This window comes from Phaethon aethereus (assembly GCF_964289735.1).
Source record: "Phaethon aethereus genome assembly, chromosome: 1".
Taxonomy (NCBI): Eukaryota; Metazoa; Chordata; class Aves; order Phaethontiformes; family Phaethontidae; genus Phaethon; species Phaethon aethereus.
The window spans coordinates 26,729,912-26,753,160 of record NC_138575.1 but is presented as its reverse complement, the minus strand read 5'-3'; the positions used below and the strand labels follow the sequence as shown (position 1 = coordinate 26,753,160).

General features: G+C 42.5%; 1 protein-coding gene across 1 annotated transcript in view; it reads left to right on the top strand.

Annotated features, from left to right (window-relative positions):
* The window catches only part of CPED1 (cadherin like and PC-esterase domain containing 1), a gene marked incomplete at both ends in the record, with an annotated part of 151,506 nt that overhangs the window by 4,874 nt on the left and 123,383 nt on the right, over positions 1-23,249 (top strand). Inside the window, one exon of the mRNA XM_082010853.1 lies at positions 6,643-6,829. Coding sequence (XP_081866979.1) covers positions 6,643-6,829 — 187 coding nt within the window. The remainder of the gene's footprint in view (positions 1-6,642; positions 6,830-23,249) is intronic.

Here is a 23,249-nt window from a genome sequence, read left to right as displayed (position 1 = left end):
AGGGGTGATTTTTGCCATTATGCAGAAATGGAGTGTGGTGTGAGCTCTGGATAGAAAAGATTACATTATACATAATAAGGTTTGATACATTTTTAAAGTAAATTTATTCTTTAAAAGGGTATTTATTTTATAGAATACAGTAGGGGGATGTGAACTCTTTTCTCCTCACAAAAGAACAAAGAACTTTGCTAGTATGAAACCTCTGTTAATAGAAAGCAATCATCAGATGGTATGGTATCAGCAACTGGCTTCCTTGGAATGATACCATATTCACACAGCACCCTATGAAAGCAGGACATTTCTCCCCCTTTTCAATGTAAAATGCAAAAGGCACTGAGGAAACAGCTATTTTTACTGTGCAGATAGCTGGAGATATTTTGGTGATAAAGGGCAAGGCTATTGTGGTAGCAGTCAGGAAAGAGGGGCAGGGTGGGGACTCTTTGCAGGAAGGGAACTTCGAGAAGGATGCATCAGCAGCAGATGGGAAATGGAGGCAGAATCTCACTCATGCACTTCACTGGAGCCCTTTCCACAAAGTAGCTGTTTTCGTAAGGTGGTAGGGTTGGCTTATTGTGTGTCCTCAAGACAAGGCAGTTGGTACTGTGAACTATAGACAATCATAAAGCAAAGGCATTTTGATAAAATAGCTCTGTGCTTCCAGCTCAGGGTGCTGGTGATGGCTATGCAAATAACTCCAGTTTTGCTCTTGGATTTATGAAGTCACCAGAAACCAGCCATCAAAGTTGTGCCAATAATCTAGTTGCTTGTTCTGTATTTATTCAGCAAACAATTGGAAGCCGAATTACATTCCAACCATTTCATTCTACAACCCAGTCCTTTCTGATTAGGAAATCTAACAGAACATAAAGCCAACACATTTAAATATCCTCCAGAAAGTGAAACAGGAAATTAACTTTGCTGTTACTTCTTGATAGAGGACCTATGAGCACTTCCAATATGATGGTAGTACGAACAACTTAACTATTTCTATGAGCTTTATGCAAACATGAATAAAAATTTAAAAGTCACATTTGGAATTAATAAAGGCCTGCACAGTCCTGTAAATGAATGACTTAGGGCATTAGAACCACATGCTAAGTTTTTATTATCGCTTTTCTTATTAATGCTGTTTAATATTAGTGGTGTAGTTTCTAGGCATCCCACTCATGGATTTTTTGTAATGTTGTGCTAGGTGGTATTTAGCAGTGAAGGTAGATCCAAACTTCCTTTGCTGGCTAAATGGGAATTTAGGCAGTTCGCTGCCTGTGAATATTGCTATTCGTGCCAGTGCTGTTTATATAAGGCTGGTTGTCTTTCGTGTTATTTCTGTTGCACTCCCCTTTTATGCAAAGGCCTTTTGGTTTGCAGAGTGGCTCATCTCTTTTGCAGCCGCCCAGTACCTGCAGAAAGCAGTGGGGCTAAAGTAAGCTGCAGTAAAATTATTTGAAGCTATTGGACAAGACTCTGACAGCCTTGGCTAGCTTGGTGTAAAAGAGTAATCAACACGGGGACTAATGCCACCAGAACTGGGTAGCTGAAAAGATGATTCACAGTTTTTGAGTTCTTTCCTGTGAAAAGCTTATGCAGACATGAGTTGGGCCATTATGTTAGGAAGAAGAATTTTGCTTCTGCAGTTGAAGTGGTGGTCAATGAAATTCTATGGCTACAGTTCAAACTGTATATTTGCTTCCTTGCCAGGCAGAGACAATGCATCAATATTTATGGAATTATGCAATCTTCTTGGAATCTGAAAAAATGCCAAGGAACTGTTTTGCTCTCCTCAACTTGAAATATCTTTGCTATTTTCTTCTTGGCCACAACAATGACAGTAATTATACATTATAAGGTTCAGTTACTGACCAAATTTTGGATTTTTGGAACAACCCAGAAATTCTGTACAATAGAGGAAAGCTTCAGAGACTAATACAATCAATTATATCTTTATACATGCATAACCTAGAATTGGATAAACTGGTTTCAAGGAAAATGTCAAAACATTTTCTCTTTAACAGAGAACTTCACAGCTATGTGGAACTTGCAGACAGACAGAACTAAGAATTGCAACTCAGATAATAGATGTCTATTTTCAGTTGGACAAGGAGGGTTACGTAATTCTTGAGCTTTCATATTACATAAACTGAGCTGTTTATCTCATTTATTAAGACCGCAGAGGAATACACATTTGATTTTATAATTTAAAAAAAAAATCCGTAATAAATTTTATGGAGCTCAATTTTTTTCCTTTTGGGTTTTTCATGTTATTCTATAAACTGAAATCAAAATTACAAAATTTATTTTTATGCATTTTTATTCACTTTACAGCCCATTGTGGATTGTTTAGACCAGTTGTTAAGGCTGTGGATCATCAGTGTAACAAACAGCCTGTTGCACTAAAATGGGGTCAGTGACTTAGCTAAGTGCAATGGTTTGCAAGATGTAAGAGCAGGTATATCATGTCAAAGCTGATGTAGGCCTCATCCTAACTCATGTGGGAAATCTCAGCTTTGCTGTAAAGCCTCATTAATTTCTGTGGAGACAGCCACACTATTCTCTAGGTAAGACATGGGCCACAGATGTTCTTTACCAGTCCCTTTCACATAAGGTGTATTGAATCTGTAATAAACTGACCTGCTAACAAACAACCTGAGTCTTCAAACTGGGGAAGAGCTAAAAAATGGTTGTGACATGAAAACATTTAACAATTATTCTCAAATATACAAAATGTTATGGATCCATTTTTTTGGTCTAAGCCTGCTGCACATTAAAGTTATAGGAATTCCAAAAAAATCAGAACCATAAAATGTCGAAATATGTGAACAGCTTATTTTCATCTATTGCACTCTGCTTCTTTCATACCAGCTCTCTTCACAGACTGCATTTTTATAATTGAGAAACATTTTATAAAAACCAGCAGACTCTTTAAGTGTATAAACATGACTGCTATGGCTATAATATTGGAAATTCTGAAAAACACCCAGTAGTAACTAGATCAGCATGGCCAGTGATGTAAGGCATTTTAATATAGAGCTTTGGAAAAAATTATGGAATCACTTGCTACAAGTATACAGTTGGCCAGAATTTTTTAAAATTCTGTGTAGCTAACGGGTAGTTTAAAACAAAACAAAAAATCCACATGGCACTGGCTTGGCAAGAAAATAGAGAGGACACGTTGCATCTTGTAACCTGGACTGCAAATAGCTCTGAAAGGAAAGGGCAGAGGAAATAAATTTGGCAACGCTATGCCTGGATCTCATGCAAGCACCGTAAAAGGTGTTGAGCTACTTCATATTATTTAATGGTACCAGATTAGACAGCAGGTCAAGCTGTTAAATTTAGGCCCTACTTTGTCTCGGTGCCCCAAAGGTCCCGTCATGGCTTTTTGGGAAGCTGGTGGATAAAAGCGCCTCGTGCCTCGCGCCTGGGCGGCAGGAGGGGAGGCTGGGGCGCAGGCGAGTGTGTCCCCAGCCAGGCCTGCTCCATCCCTCCCCACCCTGCCTCAGGAGGCTTTGGACACCGGCAGCCTGAGGGGTTTTTACGTGTCTCTGGGCTCCGTGTCCCAAGAAAAGCCAGCTGGAGCAGCTTGTGCCGTGCTGCGTGTGCGAGGGCCACCACAAGCCCTCTGACCACCCGTGAAAGGCAGCCAGTGGGAGCCGGCTGCTGCATGGGTTCCATGGGGCTGCTCGGGGCCATTTGCCTTTGTGTTTTGTGGAAGTGACCTAGTTTACCATCATTGCTTGAGCTTCCTTTTTTTTTTTTTTTTTTTTTAATGCTACTATCATCGTTTTCTTGAATATTTGCCATTGCCAGAAAAATGGTTTGTTGTTGCCAAACATTTCTGTTAATCCCCAGGAGCTGGGGAAGATGCCGTCTGCATTAGCGCTCGCGCAGAGGCGGGAAGGGGAGCTCCCTTCCCCTGGAAGGTCCTGCTGCAGGCAGGCTGGCGCGGACCGAGGCCTCCAGCCCCGGGGATCGTGGGGTCCCCAGGGCCTTCGGGACGCCTCCAAGCCGGTTGGTTCCTGCCCCCTTGTGCCTCACCGGCCAGGCGCAGGGAGTGGCGGGGGGCACAGCTCTGGCACCCAGGGCGGCCATGGCCTGTTGCAGCAGGTGTGGGCTGCGAGGCGGCAGCCAGGCTGGGGTGAGCCCTGCGAGAGCGGCCCTTGGAGTACTGCCCGCTGGGGAAAAGAAAGTCATTGCTGGGTGCTTGAGATAGAAGCTCGTAAAGTTTGTTTGAAGCAAAATGCTTGAGGAGTGACACTGCAGGAGGCTTTGATTTTACAAAGAAAGGTGTTTTTTGTTAGCGTGATAAAAGCTCAATAACAGTCAGTGAGGAGGGGTGCGCACAAAGTGCCGCCAAGTGCAAGGCAGGAGCCTCGCACCAGGCAGCAAGCACCCTCAGCCACAGCGGGAGGGACGGGAGCGGGACAGGCCATAACCCCCAGCTAAAACCGGACAGGCACGTGTCCTGGGCTGCAGCCCCTCGCTGCTCCTCACGCGTCCTCAGCTCACCCCACAACACTGGCCTCTGCAGCACACGTGGGATGGAAAATTGGATTTGCTCGCAAAATAAAGCAAGAGGTGTCTCTCCCTCCTGATTTTCTTTCTCAATGCAAGTGAAATGGAAAGTGGGAAGTGTCTGGCTGGGCTGCCAGGAGGAGGAGGGAGAGGGAGCACAGGAGGGGGGCCGGAGCAAGGGCTGGATTTAGGAACAAGGAGGGAAGGAAATGGAGAGGAAGGTCTGCCAGCAGCTGCTGGCACTCCAGGAGAGCAGGAAAGAGAGAAGATAAGAGGAGAGGAGAGAGGGGCAAAGGCAGAAGGAGAAGGAATGGCGGGTGCTGTGGTGGGGAAGGGCAATCTGAGACATTCTAACACTTCTCTTGCCACATGACTAATGTGTTTTAAAAACACTGGGACAGCAGGGAGGACATCTGACAGGTTACCTAACGCAGTTCCTGTGACTTTACCCTGTGCTATTTGTGTGTCTTCCGGCCAGCATGTGCTCAACCTTTACTTGAATATCCCAGTGTCTAAAGTAGTTCTGGGTTGCATGATTAGCAAATATATGTGGAAGACTCTGTTGTATCAAGATATTTTTCAGGGTCCCCTCATTGATGATGCTAAACCTTTCTATGGGGGATGTCTGCTCTGGAGCAAAACCAAACATGGCTTTAGAGGCTCAGGGCTCTGAAATAGTTTGTGCTCCTCACTGCTGCAGAGAAGGTTACACTTCAGCCAAGCGTAACGTAAAACTGTGTCCTGTAATTGGGGAACAGACTGCTGAGAAGAGTGACTTTATCCCTGGATCCCAGGCCCATAAACAACTGGACACATCTTGAATGACATTTGTTTATGTCAAAGCATCTGTCCCTTTTTCAGTGCAGGCTACTGTGCAAAAAATGGTGGTGCCTTGTTTGTGTAGCACTTCCTACGTTCAGTGATAAGCTTACTAAAATTAGAAGTTATGGAATAACTCAGTTTTTAAAGGACATACTGCTAACTACCACTAGGTTGAAATTCATGAACTTGCCAAGAACTAATTTCATATCCTGAATTTAATCCCTTAAATGCTGGTATGTTTCAATCCTAAAGACAAATGCTTTTCAACAAAAGAAATTCTTCTCTGCTAATGGTGTTTTTATTGCAAAAGAACAGCTAGACTATTCCAGATGTTAGTGACCTCTTTCCTACATGGAACATCCTATTTTTACACCTTATGTAAGACATAAGATATCCCTCTTTCCCAAAGACCCAATGATGGTGGCCCAGTGATTTGCTCTTTTCAGAACTTAATGTCAAGCTCACACAGTGTGTTTGGGGTGGCTCTTTTCCATTTTTCCTTGCAGAAAGCTCATATCCCAGGCTATTATACAGAAGAAGGGTTTTCTGCAGATGTCATTGTCCCTAGGCACTATGTGGGAAGACAGTGACTGGTAGACAACCCAAGAGCTCCCTGGGATTAATTTGAGACATTATACACCTTTCCAATTGCTCCTATATACAAATTTCTCTGCCAGTCCTCCTATGGACTGGATCATGTTGGACTAATAAGGCAATAATGTCCTGACAAAATTACATTTAATTTTCTAGAAGCACAGGGATCTACAGTACTGTTTGGGTTTCCTCTGCATGCTTTCACCTCAGTACTCTTCTCCCTTTTCTTAATCACACTGCACAGCAGAACTCAGACCCCTGCACTTATGATCTGTGTAGAACCCATGTTCCTTGCAACAGTTAACATGGGACCCACCAAGTCCTCTCTGCTAGGTGACCCATAGGTCAGCCTGAGGCCATCATCAAAGTCAGCTGGCAAGTACTGTTATCAGCGCACCAGAGCAGCCCAGATTTTAGCCAAAGGTGTTCCCATGAAGGGAAGACCACAGTTTAAAGATCCTCCATTGCTACCCTGAGCTTTTGAGCCCTTGCAATATCAGTCCAAAATGAAGGCAGAAAAAATGGAGGCAGACAAAATGGAATTTGTGGTCAGAAGTCCCTGATATAAACAGAATTCTTAATCATACCAGAAATAGTTCCTGGATTGTCACAGTAAGTTACTAGTATCTTTTTGTGAAAATTAGCAACTATATATTATACTGCTGAGGGGTGCCCTATCTTTCTACCATTGTCTTTGCATTGTGTTTGCTGTAGATTGATGAATCCATTCTCCAGAACTTTGGAAGCCGCACGAGAAGAGCAGTTCTGTATGTACCTCCTGCCCACCGTGAAACTGACCGTCAGCTCTGTCAGCGCATCCTGGCAAAACATGGATATACAGTCACAGTCCTTGAAGACAAGAGGCTGATGGAAGATCCTAGACTTGAGGGCCCTTATCACAGTAAGAATAACTGGACTTAGTTAATTCATTAATTACTAAATACTAGCTATTGATCCAGCATTCTTCCACAGAGGTAAAGCTTATAAACTCTAGATGTGAGTAAGGATAGAAGCCAAATTCTAGCCCTTCTCGATTGTGCAGCTGATTTGTCACAATTAGATGATTCTTCCATTAGATATATCCTTTTGTAAAAAAAATGCATCACACTGATTTGTCATAGTCTTGACAACCAAATCAGATCAGTTTGGTTCCTGATGACTTCTCGTACCCACTTCATCAATATAACTGAGTGATTTTAAGTAAAGCATTTCATAACAAAACAAATACTTGCTACATTTGATTCTTTCTCATTTTCTCTCTTAAAGAAAAGCTGTATGCATGAAGGTACACTTTTTCCTCCAGTAATGTTTTGATCTCTCTGTAAGTTTGTTAAAAAACACAATACAGAAGAAATACATTTTGCACTTGTTGCAGAAACTGGGGTAAATTACTGTTGGTTCTTAGTTCCAACAGTTGAAATTTGATCCATAGTTAAAGCAGGCTACTGAAGAAGCTTGATCTCTTGTACAAGGGACTGTAGCTTTGTTATGTAGAGTTATACTGTGCTTGATAGAGGAACTTTGGACACCAGTTATCTATATATGCTAACCATGTTCAAGTGCCCTTGGACACCTTGGGGGTATGAACTGAAACTGTGATCTCAGTTTGATCTTCTGTTGGAAGTCAATTTCGGAACTGGAAAGCTTTGAAAAAAATACACAGGACACCATTCTGTCAGTAGAAAAATGGCGTGGTTGGTTATTGCTCATGCTAAGGGGAGTGCCGCTTGCATCATTCAGGCTTGAAATACATTCCTGGGGCTGCCAGAGAGCTCAGTTTTGTTTTGTGCTTTAACCAATCAGAGTAGTTTCATAGATTAAAAACATAATTACTTACAGCCCATACTTGAGGCTGCTCAAAATTTCATCTCTAATTTCAAGTTTCTTTAAGAAACTTGCTTGAAAATGAGGTACATGCAGTTTTCTTGGTTGGCTGTACCAAGAAATAGTAAATTGTGTTCACCGCACTCTTTTATTTTAATCTGGTTTCATAGGCACCTTTCAGCCACTCCTTGCCTTGAATACTTTCCACCTCAGAGTGACAAGACACAGTGTGTCTGTAAGCTTCGCTAATGTCAGATGGGCTGCAGAAAAAAGATGGCATCTCTGGGGATCATGTGCACCATCTCTGTGAAATACTGTTGTTTCAAATGGCCAGGGAAGTGGGCATGCCAAATCAAGTTATGACCTAGAAAAAAAATGACTGTAGTAGATTTTGCTACAGTGATCAGTTGAGGTTGAAGTTTTCCAATACAGGTTTTTACGCTCCAAACACTGCCTCTGCAGAAATCCACTTAACTGTGAGTATTTGTATTTTACAGGCTAGCACCAGTACTTCCTGTACTATTTTTCCAGTAATGAAAAAAAAAAAAGTTTTAGGTGTTTTCCAGGAACATCCTACAGCTTCCAGCAGATGTTGGATTATGTAAAAAAGTAAATGCTTGCCAATTTAAGGTAAAGAGTAAGACTCTACTAATTCCATTTCATGGCACCATAAGTCTGCCTTTAACTATTCCCTGTGTTATGTAAGTGCCTAGCTTTATTTATGTTTGAAAAACAAGAAGTAAGTAAAAGAGCATGTCTGCATACCAAACCAATGATCTTTTCTTAGAACTAAACAACTTATGCTCAAAGTTATTTTTCTTTGCCAGTAGATGATGGGGTTTACTGTTCTGGATGGGATAGTACTCCTTATTTTGGAGAAGGGTGTTTTGAGCTGTGCTTTGTCATAATATTTTCCTAATAGGAGTGTTATAAATTATTAAAAAATATGTTCCTTGAAGCCTCTATTAAAAAGATATAGATAATGGACTGAGAAACAGAGATCATTAGTGTTGTGAAAAATCTGTTAAAAGGGTCATTCCTTCTTACTTGGTATTATTTAACAGCTCTATCCCGTGCTTTTATTTTTGTGCAGTCTGTCTTACTCGTGTATCTTTCAAAGTTCACTCTAATTTTGAAAGGATTTTTTGTTTAGAATGGCTGAGAGCCAGGAGCCTAGCTGAAGTCATATATGGAAAAAAATTCACCACAAAACATTCCTAACTTTTTTGTGTTAGCCCGCTATTAATTTTGGGACCAGTTCTGCTCCTGTTTGAAACCCAAATATGACAGCTCTGCACACTGATCTTCCAGAGAGATCCTCCACACCTGGGCTGCAGCACTGTGTTGAGTTCATTGCTGTCAGAGAGTAACATCAGGAGAATAGTTTTCTTCAGTGGAAATTTTTCACTTCTTACACACCAACCAAAACATGGTAACTGGTAAATAGTTGGCTAAAAAGGAAAAGGATACCTTTTTTTTTTCAGGCAAAGAGACACTGGTTTATGGGTTTCCTATGAAAAATCTGTACAGATGCTTTCTGCAGTAAAATATAAATTACTCAAACCCTTAATTTTTCACTGAAAAAATAGCTCTGTCAGTAAATTCTCAGGCAGCTTTGGTTGAACAAAAAGTAGCTGTGCTTTCACCATTCCTTAGCAATTAAATGCACATGGACGGAAAAGCCATGGACCAATGATATCTGTGCCTGCTCTGAGCAGTTTGAGCTTTCCTGTTGTGGCAGCCCTCAATGAGCCAGTTTTTCTGTAAGGCTTAACACACCTCTTAGTCTGCTGCTAGGGTGGAGATAGAGAGGCGGTACTGTGTTAGCAGCACGTGATGAGACAGTCAGATTTTGCAGAGAGCTGGGATTGCCGCCTTGGGCATGCAGCTGCTTCTGGGGTAGTTTCAATTAACCATGGTCAGTAGCTCTAGTACTTGTGGTAAGTCCATCGTGAAGCAAGCAGTTCAAATGAAGTCGGATAACAGCTGATGAGAAAGATATCACGTTGTATTGGCCCGCATATCGATAAACGGTACACTTGTTTTGTTTGCCAGCCAGGCAGAAGAAGGTGTGCTTGGTGTGTTGCTCCTTCCTCCTCTTTTTTTTTTTTTTTTTTTTTAATGTGAGAATCTGTTCATAGAGACGTAGCCTCTGGGACATGTCCTGCCTTTGCTGCAGCCTGGGAGCAGGTTTGAAACCAGTGACAGGGTCCTGCACTTTGGCCACAACAACCCCATGCAATGCTACAGGCTTGGGGAGGAGTGGCTGGAGAGCTGCCCGGCGGAAAGGGACCTGGGGGTGCTGGTTGGCAGCCGGCTGAATATGAGCCGGCAGTGTACCCAGGTGGCCAAGAAGGCCAACAGCATCCTGGCCTGTATCAGGAATAGTGTGGCCAGCAGGAGTAGGGAAGTGATTGTGCCCCTGTACTCGGCACTGGTGAGGCTGCACCTTGAATACTGTGTTCACTTTTGGGCCCCTCACTACAAGAAGGATGTTGAGGTGCTGGAGCATGTCCAGAGAAGGGCAACGAAGCTGGTGAGGGGTCTGGAGCACAAGTCTTATGAGGAGCGGCTGAGGGAACTGGGGTTGTTCAGTCTGGAGAAGAGGAGGCTGAGGGGAGACCTTATCGCTCTCTACAGCTACCTGAAAGGGGGTTGTGGCCACGAGGGTGCTGGTCTCTTCTCCCAAGTAACTAGTGATAGGACAAGAGGAAATGGCCTCAAGTTACACCAAGCGAGGTTTAGATTGGATATTAGGAAAAATTTCTTCACTGAGAGAGTGGTCATGCATTGGAACAGGCTGCCCAGGGAGGTGGTGGAGTCGCCATTTCTGGAAGTGTTCAAAAAACGTGTGGATGTGGCGCTTCAGGACATGGTTTAGGGGACATGGTGGTGCTGGATTAATGGTTGGACTTGATGATCTTAAAGGTCCTTTCCAACCTAGTGATTCTGTGATTCTGTGATTCTATGACACAGCTTCATGGAAAATAACAAAAGGATCAGAACAAGGAGTGAGAAAGCCCCACACATCTGGGCTTTCTCCTGAGAGGTTTCCTGTGCTGAGCCGCAAAAGTCACAAGCCTTCCTTCCCTCAGCCCAGCACAGAGCTGTGCCGCTCTAGCAGAGGTGAGTGGGATGATCCACCTGGCTTCAGAACACTCTTAGGTCCTCCCAGAGTGGCAAATGCCAGAGAAGCTGACAAATATTTTGAAGAGTCTTCTGCCTTCTTCCCTGTCCTTCCAGTCCAAGAAGCTTTCATTTTTGGGGCCACAGAAAAGATTAACAAGATCTGTGGGTCCCTATGTCTCTGTAAAGCCCTGCCAACATTTTCACAATGTTTTTTAGCAGGAAAGCTTTATCTCAGAAATTTGTTGCATTAAAATGAATTTCTGCCCTCCAGAAATAATGTTCCCTAGTTACTGTCTGCTGCCTGAACCTTTTCTGAATTCCATACTTTCCTCAGATGACATTTTCTAAGATAAATAAACTACTTATATCTTTCTTTCTGGAGCCATCATTTTTTTTGTCCTTTGCTTAATGTGCCTGCCTCATTAGTCAATGGTGACCCTCCCTTAACAGGCATTTCCTTCATTTCTCAATTCTTCACCTTTACTAATAGTTACACAAATCTCAGAAAACTGCAGGCTCCAAAAAACATGTGCAGTTGTATGCTATGAATCTGACCAGTTTTAATTCATTCAGCAGTAACGTGCAAAATTCTGTTGTTATTGCTAGCTTTTGGAATGGAAAAGATTCTGCATAACCTTAATGATTTCCAGTCAGTTTGGCCGTGGAAAAAAGCACATGTATTCAGGCTGCTGTAAAACTGAGTGCAGCGTAATATTTGATGCTCCCTCCTGCCTTAGAATGTTAATTTTGGTAATTCGGTGGAAGTTTGTGCAATTGCAATGAGTGACTTTAAAAAAAGAATCATAAACCATTTTCATAGTATTGCTTTTATATGATCATTTGCTATCTTTTGAATACTACAGTTAAGTATTTAAATTTTACTGACTTCTGTTTTCAGTGTGAGTGACATCCACTGAAGATGAAAGTTTAGCCATGCCATTAGAAAGATCATTATAATACATCTATTGATTTGTTTTGTATTTGTGGTGGGGGTTTTTTGTGATTTATTGTTCCATGAGATAAGTATTGAACCCATCTCAGCTTTGGTCGATATTTACTTCTTGGGTCAATATTTCTTGATATGTATTTCCACTGAAATGAATACCAGCTTCACGTCGTATTCATTCACATGAGATTGTTAAGTGGAGATCATATACTAATATATATCCTTAAATTTACATATATTGCAAAGAATACTAATTCTGAAGTTATTTCCCATTTGCTGACTTTATCAATATTCACTGAATTCTGTCCTGTTTTCTGCCATTTTAAAAGCATGCTGTGTTTAAGTACTTGGCTGTGTAAATTAAGCCCCGGTTGCAGCAACTAACTGTGAGGATGATCTGGCTTTTTGCAGATGTGGGAGCGGTGCTTGGGTGGAGCTGCTCCAAGAACAGGAAGGGATGAGTGAGACAACAGACCCATGGGAGCAAATCCAAGTGAATCTTGGCCTCTCTCTTTACATGCTGGGGTCAAGAGATTTGTCTGGCATTTAAGGTGGCATCTCATGGCATTACTTAGGTATTACAGCAAGGAGTGAATAACCCCTCATTGTTAAAGCAACCTGAATATATTCAGACATAACTCACTTTCCTGTTAAAATGATGATTTGAGAATTATTGTAGTAGTGTTATGGCAGATACAGCCTCTGCTGGCTCCCTGTAAGAGTGGTCTGTTGCTTCCTTGTACTCAGTGGTTGCTCCCTGTAAAAGCTTCTGCTTGAGGAACATCAGGAAGCGTGAGCCTGCAGGAGCAAGCACAGGTGTTCAGCAGACATGAAGCGATGCTAGCTGCAGGATTCTATCGTGCTCTGGATGATGCATGACTGAAGAAACAGCTGGGGACAGATGAAAGAAAATTCTGCTTCGATTCTCCCAAAAAGCAATTTTCCAAGTCAGTCTTTGTCAGTTTTTCATTTTGGGTTGTTGGGTATGCTTTGGAAAAATTGTTCTTTAAAGAAAATCTACGTTTTCCATGGGAAGAATATATCTGTGTCTGTTCAATTCTATTCACCGCAGGACTAGGAGGCAGCGAAATGTTGCCACACCAGAGTTAGAGATGGAGAAACTAGGATAAAAAACATGAGTCACTGTCAGAACTGGGATGAAATGCACGCTCCTTGCTGTATATCTTTATTCTTTTCCTTTAGTATATTGTATCACCTCTAGTAGTCCTCACTATTCATACTTTTGACCAGAGGCTAAATCAGCAAAGGAATCAGCTTAATTGTTGACATCTGGCCAGCAGCAAGGTAGGAACTTGCAGAAGTGCTACTTCATAAGTGCAGCCAGTAATAGTTTCCTTGGGGCTGCTAATTAGTCTAGAGAATAAACTACAGCCGTGGGTTTTGGAAGCCCCCAGGGCTATGTCTGGTGACTGTCAGGCATTCGCCTTTCATTTTCCAAGACATACTATATATCAGCAGAAGTGGTGAGAATGAGAGGAGGTAGTGGAGACAGGATGACGCAGTGATGCTCGCTCTTCAATGAGTGTGAAATCTGGTATCACTGGGGGAACAGAGGTACTTGTTAACATAAAATATTTTCAAAGTCTGCTGCCAAGGAAAAAAGAACAATCTGTTCTTCATGTTGATAGTATATAGGACATGCAGTACTACAACAACAACAAAGTTATGTTAGATATTAGGAACGCTGTTTTAGGTGTAAGGCTAGTGAAGTAATCACATGGATCCTCTGGAGCTGTAGAGCATTCAATCTTAGAGGTCTTGAAATATTAGGTAAAGAGATTTTATTGAGTGTAGTGTGTCCCCTTGTGGGGTAACAAGATGGACTCACAGACTCCTTGAAGTCTGTGACAGCCTTGAGAGAATGAGGCAGTTAAGAAACTAAAGAGGGAAAATGGTGATTTTTAAAGCAGATGAAGAGATTTCAGGTATGAATAAACTGTGGTGACTCAGGGCTCTAACTGAGGAACAAACAATATGTAGTTTACATCATCTTCTTAAAATGCTAAATATTCTCAGAAGACCCAAATATATGAAAATATATTCCTGACGGGGGTGGGGAAAAGGGAAGGGAGCACAAAATCAGTGGTGCTTAGAGCATAGCCAGCTTAAGTTTGAGAAGGTGGTAAGCAAATAACATACTCTGAAAAAGGGATGGCTTTCATGGGATGGCATGTAAAAATCAGTACTAGGAGAACAAAATTTCCTCCTTTAATGAGTGGTTTTCTATGGAGTTTGAAATACATTAGCAGCAATAGGTAGCATTAGTTCTAACTTCACTTTTTTATTTCATTCTTTTATTCTTAATTGTTCGGAATACAGTTATAAGGAGAACCTGCTTGCTATTTGTTACAGCCTCAGACAAGTTTCCATGAAATCAAACTAACTTTAGCAAACAATTATAAAGACTAAAGGCCTCAAGAAAAATTGCTGGTGTGTTCTGTAAACATCTGGTTGCCATTTTCAATTACAAGGGCCAACCCACTGAAGGAAGCAGTTTAGTTTTTTTGGAACAGAAATGGGACACTGGGGTTTTTGTTCTTTTTCATAGTAGAGAGTAAAGGAAATGTCAGAAATAGAGAGGTCACTAGATGCTCAGCTTTTATAAATACAAAAGGCTCTGAGAAAATTAAAGTAAATTGAAATCAGGTTCTGAAAGTGTAAACAACCCTGTGGAGGTAAGGTTAAATAAGCAGGACTGCGGATCCTAGCATGCCAGCAAAAGCACAGGATCATTCTATCATAAGTAAGTAATTTAAAATATTATGCAAAATAATAATGGTGAGGCTAGCCACAGAAGTATTTTGTGGGTTACAATACAAATATGTGTATATCTTCAAATCCAGCAGATGTAACTTCTCTTCCAAAAATCATTTTGGTTAACTGTTGGAACAAATATATAGCTGACAATATACAAAACTGCTTGGTTTCCTAATGCAAAATATGTCATGTGAGTCCTGGGCAAAGTTTTGACAAGTAAAACATACATTTCAGAAGCATTCTTTTTGTATGTTTTTAAGCAAGGAACTTCCTAAACAACCTGAATAGGTAGAAATGTGATCCTCAGAGTATACTGAGTTACAAGCATACTTAATGTTTGTTAAATTTGTTCTGCTTCTTTAAAATGAAAGTTCCTGCAGTTTTAGGAGAAAAATGTATACCAGAAACATACACTGTCCTGATCACTTTTTAATTTTGCTTTTAGCAATTAAGCCTTGGTATTTGCGAACTAGTTGAAAGTGGATGCCTAATCTCATACCACAGACATCATTGTTTTCAGTACAAGACAGATCTGTTTCTGACATACCCAAATAAATTCTGTTCTCTAATGTGATGCTGTGGTTTCTTGTTAGAAAATCTAAACGCATCATACATTTTTCTGAACAATATGTATTCTCCTTCCTAATTATTAGCAGAACATATTCATGTTTTCTAGCAGAAAAGCACAGAAACTATTTCTTTGTATAACTAAAATAAACGCTCTCTAGAATTGTGCTAAAAACCTTATTTAAAGTGGGTTTTTCCCTTTCTTGAGAAAGGGATATTCTTTATTTGTTTCTAACAAAAGAATAAGGACATTGAACTGTGTCAAATTAAATCCAAAATACAGCATTTAGTCATAAGGTTACCAAACATACCTTTCTTCAAATCATCTTTTTAGTCATATAAACAGAACATACAGTCCAGGGGAGAGTGGTATTTATTGTGCTGACTTAGAATTTACAATAATTAAAATATTGCACACTGAGTTAAAATTAAAACTTTGCTGGAATAAATTATGTCATGTTAATAGAATCTGAAAAACACCAGTGTCCAGGCAGATATACACGCTGACCAAAGGAAAGCAACAACGTGCGAGTGCACTGAGATTAAATAAATACAAGGGATTAAGGTGTAAGTATACAAGCTCTATAATATGCTAGTAACATGCAAATCCTGTAAAAGAGCTCAAGGCAATGTTTTGTAAATGTAGCCTATGGGATTAGAAGGTAACAGCAGATAATTGTTTATTCAAGTACTTTTAAAATGCTTCCATTTAAGAAATGAATCCTGGCTCTGATGGGGTTCAAGCAGAGACTCTGGTGTATAAATATATATGTCTGTTTGTAAATGTCAGATGATTATCCAGTAATATAGGTGCTGCAAGAATGACAGTAAGTCTAGCCAGAAGACTGTAGCAGTCCTGCCAGAGCACTCTGTCTAAGGGACAGTTGCATTAGCGTTGCCTGGTGTTTCGGCTGCTGGAAGCTATGCACCCTTTTTGATGCACTCACTGGCTCTGAGCCCCAGTCAGCTGTGAGAATTGTGGTGCCTTTCATCATTGTGCTCCCATTTTAGGTAGAGGTATTATATACCATTGAAACCAAACCGATTTTTTTTTTTTTTAATTTAGCTACCATGACTCTTATTGGTTCAGATAGCAGAAAGCTAATAAGCTGTGTGGGTCTTCGTTGTAATTTGCAGCCAGCCCACTCCATTCCTAGGTTCAAATTCCAGCTTTCTCCAGCTGCATCCACTTTCAGCTGACAGCTCTTTTGAATGCTGCATCCTCAAAATGCCACAGACATCAAAAGTGCAGTAGCCACCCACGGGTTAGAACATGTTTCTGAAAATTTCACGCACCATATTGTTGTTACATTGGCTTATTTTACATCAAATGGGAACCTTTCCTTCATGAGAGGAATGATTATTCTATCCTTCTGATGTTCATTATGCTCCCTCAAAGTTGATTTTTCAATGTAATATTGAATATTCTTTTATTTGGCCCCTGAGGTTTTCCATTTGGAGGTAATCCTAGTTTGCACAGATGTTGAGGAGAAAGGAAGCTTCTCTGACGTACTCAGAAACCAAAACTAACTATCCCTCAGTTTCAAGTTGGTCATGAGAGCTTTCAGATTTCTGAAAAAAATTATTTCATACAGAAAATTATTACTATAAGTGACACTCTTTGATTAGAAAGGAAAAAATGCATATATAATTAATTTCTATCATTTTTGGCAGGTGTGTTTCCTTACAAAACAATGTCCATTCTTCACAACAGAAGGGCAAAACATGGAAGGGATTTGGATTAAAAAGTAACAAAGGAATAGGATTTGAGCAACCTTAACTGGTAGCAAGATGAAAAAAATTTAGTCTTAACATATCTCCTCAGTGGTGTCTCATATAACTAAGACATATTCAGACCTTGATAGAGAGAAGGACAGAAGAGCTGAGTGGTATACATTTTGGAAAGTTTGACGCAGATTATTCAAGTCATGAAGTGTTTCTATAACAAGATCTTTGTTGTAATGAATTTCTGACATTTGTGGTAATGCTTTCCAAAATAAACATTTAGTTGTAAAAAGGAGTTTCATTTTTAATTTATAGCAAATACTAAAAGTGTGTATGTACATAAAATATACTGAGTTTTCTTCTGAATTGTGTAAATACAAGATGAACCTGGTAGAATCACAGATATTTTAGATCTGACAGTTAGAATACAGCTCACTTGATTGTTTTTTTGAAAAATGACTTTTGGTAAGATAAGTAAGATAAGACAAAACCATTTTTTCTTTATTTGGAAGAAAACTACTGTTTGATACAATTCTTTTTTTTTCTTTTTTACAAGAGATAAAATAGAATAAAATAGAAAATAGATAGAAAATAGAAAATAGATAAAATAGAAAACCTATCAGCATACTGAAGTACGTTGTTAAACAGACTGATAAACAAAATAAGAACAAGACCTAGCTATTTTGGACCAAATCAAGAAGTATTTGTCTGTCTAAATGGGAATTAGGCATATTTTTTATTTTCCATCTGGCTTCAGCAACCCTCTCAAATAAAAGTCCTCATTCCAGTTTTCACAGCCACAGTGAGGCTAAGCATTACTGGGACCTGTACTGAAGTCAGTCTTCAACAAAAAATAATTGAGGTAATTTTCTGTAAAGAGTAGGCTGAAGACAAGGACTTTAAATACATAGAGTGTGGTACATGTTAACCCCATTTCCCCTTAGAATGATGTGCTATGGCTTTAGAAAAGGTTAGAGGACCTTTGGAGAAAACTTTAAGAATAGAAAGAAAGAAAATACTAGCACAGAAGACCGCTGTAGACCAGTTAGTTAGGTTGCCTTTCTTAGGACAGGATGATGTGTGAGGTAGGAGCAGGTTTTTTTCTTCTCTACCCAGCTCCATGACACATCTGATTTACAACCCAGACATTACAGTACACATTTTTTGTAAATCTAACAGTGTGGGGGTGTCTGTTGACCTTCAAAAGTGAGAGGTCTGACCCTACGTTTCTTTAAAATGTTTCAGAGATAATTTTAATGTCTGCTTTAGAGTCCATGTTCCATGGATGCTCTACATGGTAGTCATCATGATGTCTATATCACCAACTTTCAATACCCCATGGCATGCCAGGTGAGTAGAGTTGAAAGGTAGCATAGGGTTCTACACAGAAAACAATATCTGTGGGGTACAGTTGGAAATCTCCCTTACATTAGCCATGACTTAATTATTGCATCACTGTCTTCTGTGGTTTTGTCTAACTCATAAATAAAATGGGTCAATTCTCTAGTCCTGAGGACAAGTGATGCAGTGTGGTTCATGTCCTTGTATCTAAACTCTTTTCCCTTGACTGAGGGTGGCCTGCTCTTTGAGTTTTAGGAACTGTCACTGGCTTGAGCTGTCTTGTGGGGCATTGCATGGCCACCCAGGGAGAAGAAAACAAACACAGCGGATGATTGCAGGCCAGTGGTTGAGCTTGTGTCCTGACACTGTTTAGTTTAGCCATTGCCTCTATTCCCAAGCTTCTCTTTTTCAGTATTCTGATTGTTTCCTGCCTCTTGGATATGAAGGAGTCTGACACATTAATTAGTGTTGGCATAGGATGCCTGAGTGCTGTAAATGCAGTGATCATGGGGTGCCATTTGGACTTTAAAATATGTGTCTGTTTCTTACATAGGTGAACAAACACCATACTTTTAACATTGTAATTATGATACTAATTCATTGTAATTAGAACGAGACAGGACATTAAGACAAATGAACCCATCGACTCCTTAGCTGCTTATCCTGAGGCTCCTCTATATCCATAGAAGGGAAGAGGCTGTTTTCTTAGCTCTAGCACAGTTTCTGCCCTTTAAAGTAAATGATGAATTCTTATTAGTGCTGTCATTCAGAGGGCTTTTCAGCTCAGGTTCCTATGTTTTCAGTCCTGTTGCAAAGTGTGGGAGTAGTAGAAAGGTTGGGCTGAAAGGCAGGATGGAAAGCCGTCGTGGTTTAGCCCCAGCCAGCGACTAAGCACCACACAGCCACTCGCTCACTCCCCCATGCTGGGACAGGGGCGAGAATCGGAAGAGTAAAAGTGAGAAAACTCATGGTTTGAGATAAAGACAGTTTAACAGGTAAAGCAAAAGCCGCGCACACAAGCAGAGCAAAACAAGGAATCCATTCACCACTCCCCATGGGCAGGCAGAGGTTCAGCTATTTCCAGGGAAGCAGGGCTGCATCACGTGTGATGGTTTCTTGGGGAGACAGACACTATCACTCCTAATGTCCCTCCACCCCTTCCTTCTTCATCCCAGCTTTATATACTGGGCATGATGTCATATGGTATGGAATATCCCTTTGACCAGCCTGGGTCAGCTGTCCTGGCTGTGTCCCCTCCCAGCTCCCCGTGCACCCCCAGCCTTCTTGCTGGCAGCCCAGCACGAGAAGCTGGACAGTCCTTGACTACTTAGCAACAACTCAAAACATCAGCACCTTATCAACATTTTCTTATTCCAAATCCAAAACACAGCCTCACACTAGCTTCTATGAAGAAAATTAACTCTACCCTGGCTGAAACCAGGACAAAAGTGTACTCAAACTGGCAGTTTGGTTTCCTTGAGTAGAAGTTCTCCTCAGGCACTGCTTACCCATTGAATTCCCGACTGAATCTTTCTTTCAGCCTCTGGCTCTTTCCATATGTTGCGTGTACGTCTCTAAACACCCAGATTGTGCCTTGTAAGAGTAGCAGGATCGGCAGGCTTGGTCATAGTCTAGTGGGGAAGATGCCTGAGTACCTCTTATTTTTGTTGTAACTCCTGTGAACACACTCATCCAAGTTAGGGATCGCCAAATCCAGCAGCCCAACAGAGGCAATGCTGACGTAGTGTGCTCCTGAGTCCAGCCAGCATCGAGGCTGCCCCCAGCACACACACGCCCCTTTACACGCCACACACACCCACACACAGCCAGCCACACAGGTAACACACTCCACACTCACACAAACACGAACAGTGCCTACACCCTCATCCACTCTCCAGCTCTCACACACACACTCGCACACATGCTCCAGCTGCTGCCACCATGGACACACGGGCCTACAAGCCCTGGTCCAGTTCCAGGGGCTGCGCTTAGAGCCCCAGACACATACACACATGCACACACACGTGGGAGAGCCCCACAGCCGGGAAAAGTGTTGGCAATAAGGTTTAATGAGAGGACAGGACAGACTGCCCTGACCAGGTGCAGGACATGGCTGGCCAGGAGTAGCAACCAGCCCACTGCTTAGACATGGAAATCCCTTTTTATCCCATTATTCATCTGTTTTTTACATGCTTGTTCCTCTCCAAACTACCTTGATACCTCCTTTTCTCTACCTTTGGTTCCTCCTCTAAACAGCTTGTAATAAGCAATTTGGAAATGCTTTTACCCTGCACCTTTTAACAGGTCCCAAACCCTTAGGCAATGTGCTTCCCCCCACTCTCCAAGTCCACAAGGTTTTTGCTTTGGGGCTCCTGTTCACTCATCGTGATGGCCACTGGGGCGGAGTCTCCCCTGGGCCAGCGGGGGATGACTAGGACAGGGGCTTGTGTCTCTCTGACACAGTTGTTGGGGTTCCCTCACCCAGTGTTGTGCCTCTGGGCTCCTTCATGTGTGTATGTGCACATGCCTGTGCATGTGCATAAGTGAGAAGAGTGTTTTGTGGGCAGATCCTTCTCCTGCGATGTCCCTGGGAGCAGCTGGAGCAGGGTGCTATTTGGGTTTGCCCACCAGTCGCAGTTCACAGAATCACACAATCATTAAGGCTGGAAAGAACGTTTGAGATTATCAAGTCCAACTCTTAACCCAACTCCACCATGTCCCCTAAACCATGTCCCAAAGCACCACATCCACAGGTTTTTTGAATACTTCCAGTGATGGTGACTCCACCACCTCCCTGGGCTGCCTGTTCCAATGCTTGACCACTCTCTCAGTAAAGAAATTTTTCCTAATATCCAATCTAAACCTCTCCTGGTGCAACTTGAGGCCATTTCCTCTTGTCCTCTCACTAGTTGCTTGGGAGAAGAGACCAACACTCGCGTCGCCACAACCCCCTTTCACGTAGTTGTTTTAGAGAGCGATGAGGTCTCCCCTCAGCCTCCTCCAGATTAAGCAATCCCAGTTCCCTCATCCGCTCGTCATGAGACTTGTTCTCCAGAACCCTCACCAGCTTCCTTGCCCTTCTCTGGACACGCTCCAGCACCTCAACGTCCTTCTTGTAGTGAAGGGCCCAAAACTGAACACAGGATTCGAGCTGCGGCCTCACCACTGCCAAATACAAGGGTGCACAAGGGGCACAATCACTTCCCTACTCCTGCTGGCCACACTATTTCTGATACAGGCCAGGATACTGTTGGCCTTCTTGGCCACCTGGGCACACTGTTGGCTCATATTCAGCCGGCTGTCAACCAGCACCCCCAGGTCCTTTTCCACCGGGCTGCTCTCCAGCCACTCCTCCCCAAGCCTGTAGCGTTGCATGGGGTTGTGGTGGCCAAAGTGCAGAACCTGGCACTTGGCTTTATTAAACCTCATACAGTTGGCCTCTGCCCATTGATCCAGCCTGTCCAGATTCCTCTGCAGAGCCCTCCTACCCTCCAGCAGATCAACAATCCCACCCAGCTTGGTGTCATCTGCAAACTTGCTGAGGGAGCACACGATCCCCTCATCCAGATCATCAATAAAGATATTGAACAAGACCAGCCCCAAAACTGAGCCCTGGGGAACACCGCTTGTGACCGGCCACCAGCCGGATTTAACGTCATTCACCACAACTCTCTGGGCTCGGCCCTCCAGCCAGTTCTTTACCCAGCGAAGATCATACCTCTCTAAGCCACGAGCCACCAGTTTCTCCAGGAGAATGCTGTGGGAGACGCTGTCAAAGGCTTTACTGAAGTCCAGGCAGACAACATCCACAGCCTTTCCCTCATCCACTAGGCGGGTCCCCTGGTCACAGAAGGAGATCAGATTGGTCAAGGAGGACCTGCCCTTCATGAACCTGTGCTGGCTGGGCCTGATCCCTTGGTTGTCCTGCACATGCCCCGTGAACACTCTCAAGATGAACCGCTCCATGATCTTCCCCAGTATGGAGGTCTGGCTGACAGGCCTGTAGTTCCCAGGATCCTCCTTCCAGTGTTTCTTGTAGATGGGCATCACATTGGCCCATCTCCAGTCATCTGGGACCTGCCCTGTTAACCAGGACTGCTGATAAATGGTGGAGAGTGGCTTGGCAAGCTCCTCCGCCAGCTCCCTCAGTACTCTTGGGTGGATCCTATCAGGCCCCATAATCTTGTGGGTGTCCAGGTGGCATAGTAGGTTCTTAACTGTTTCCTGCTGGATTAAGAGGAGTTTATTGTGCTCTCCATCCCTGTCTTCCAGCTCAGGGGGCTGAATACCCGGAGGATACCTGGACTGGCTATTAAAGCCTGAGGCAAAGAAGGCATTAAGTACCTCAACCTTGTCCTCATCCTTGGAGACAATGTTCCCCGCCATATCCAGTAAGGGATGGAGATTCTCCTTGCCTCTCTTTTTGTTGTTAATATATTTGTAGAAGCATTTTTTGTTATCCTTTATGACTGTGGCCAGATTGAGCTCTAGCTGGGCTTTTGCCTTTCTAATTTTGTCCCTGCTTGACCTAACGAGATCCTTGTACTCTTCGTGAGTTGCCTGCCCCTTCTTCCAGAGGTGATAAACTCAACTCTTTTCCCTGAGTCCCAGCAAAATCTCCCTGTTCAGCCAGGCCAGTCATCTTCACCACCAACTCTTCTTACGGCACATGGGGACCGTTTGCTCCTGCGCCTTTAAGATTTCCTTCTTGAAGGCTGTCCAGCCTTCCTGGACCCTTTTGCCCTTCAGGATGGTCTCCAAAGGGACCCTCTCAAACAGTGACCTGAACAGGCTGAAGTCTGCCCTCCAAAAGTCCATGGTAGCAGTTTTGCTGACCCCCTCCTTACTTCACTCAGAATTGATGATTCTGTCATGTCATGGTCGCTAAGACCAAGACGGCCTCCGACCACCACATCTCTCACCAGTCCTTCTCTGTTTGTAAACAGCAGGTCAAGCGAGGCACCTCCCCTGGTGGGCTCACTCACGAGCTGTGTCAGGAAGTTATCCTCCA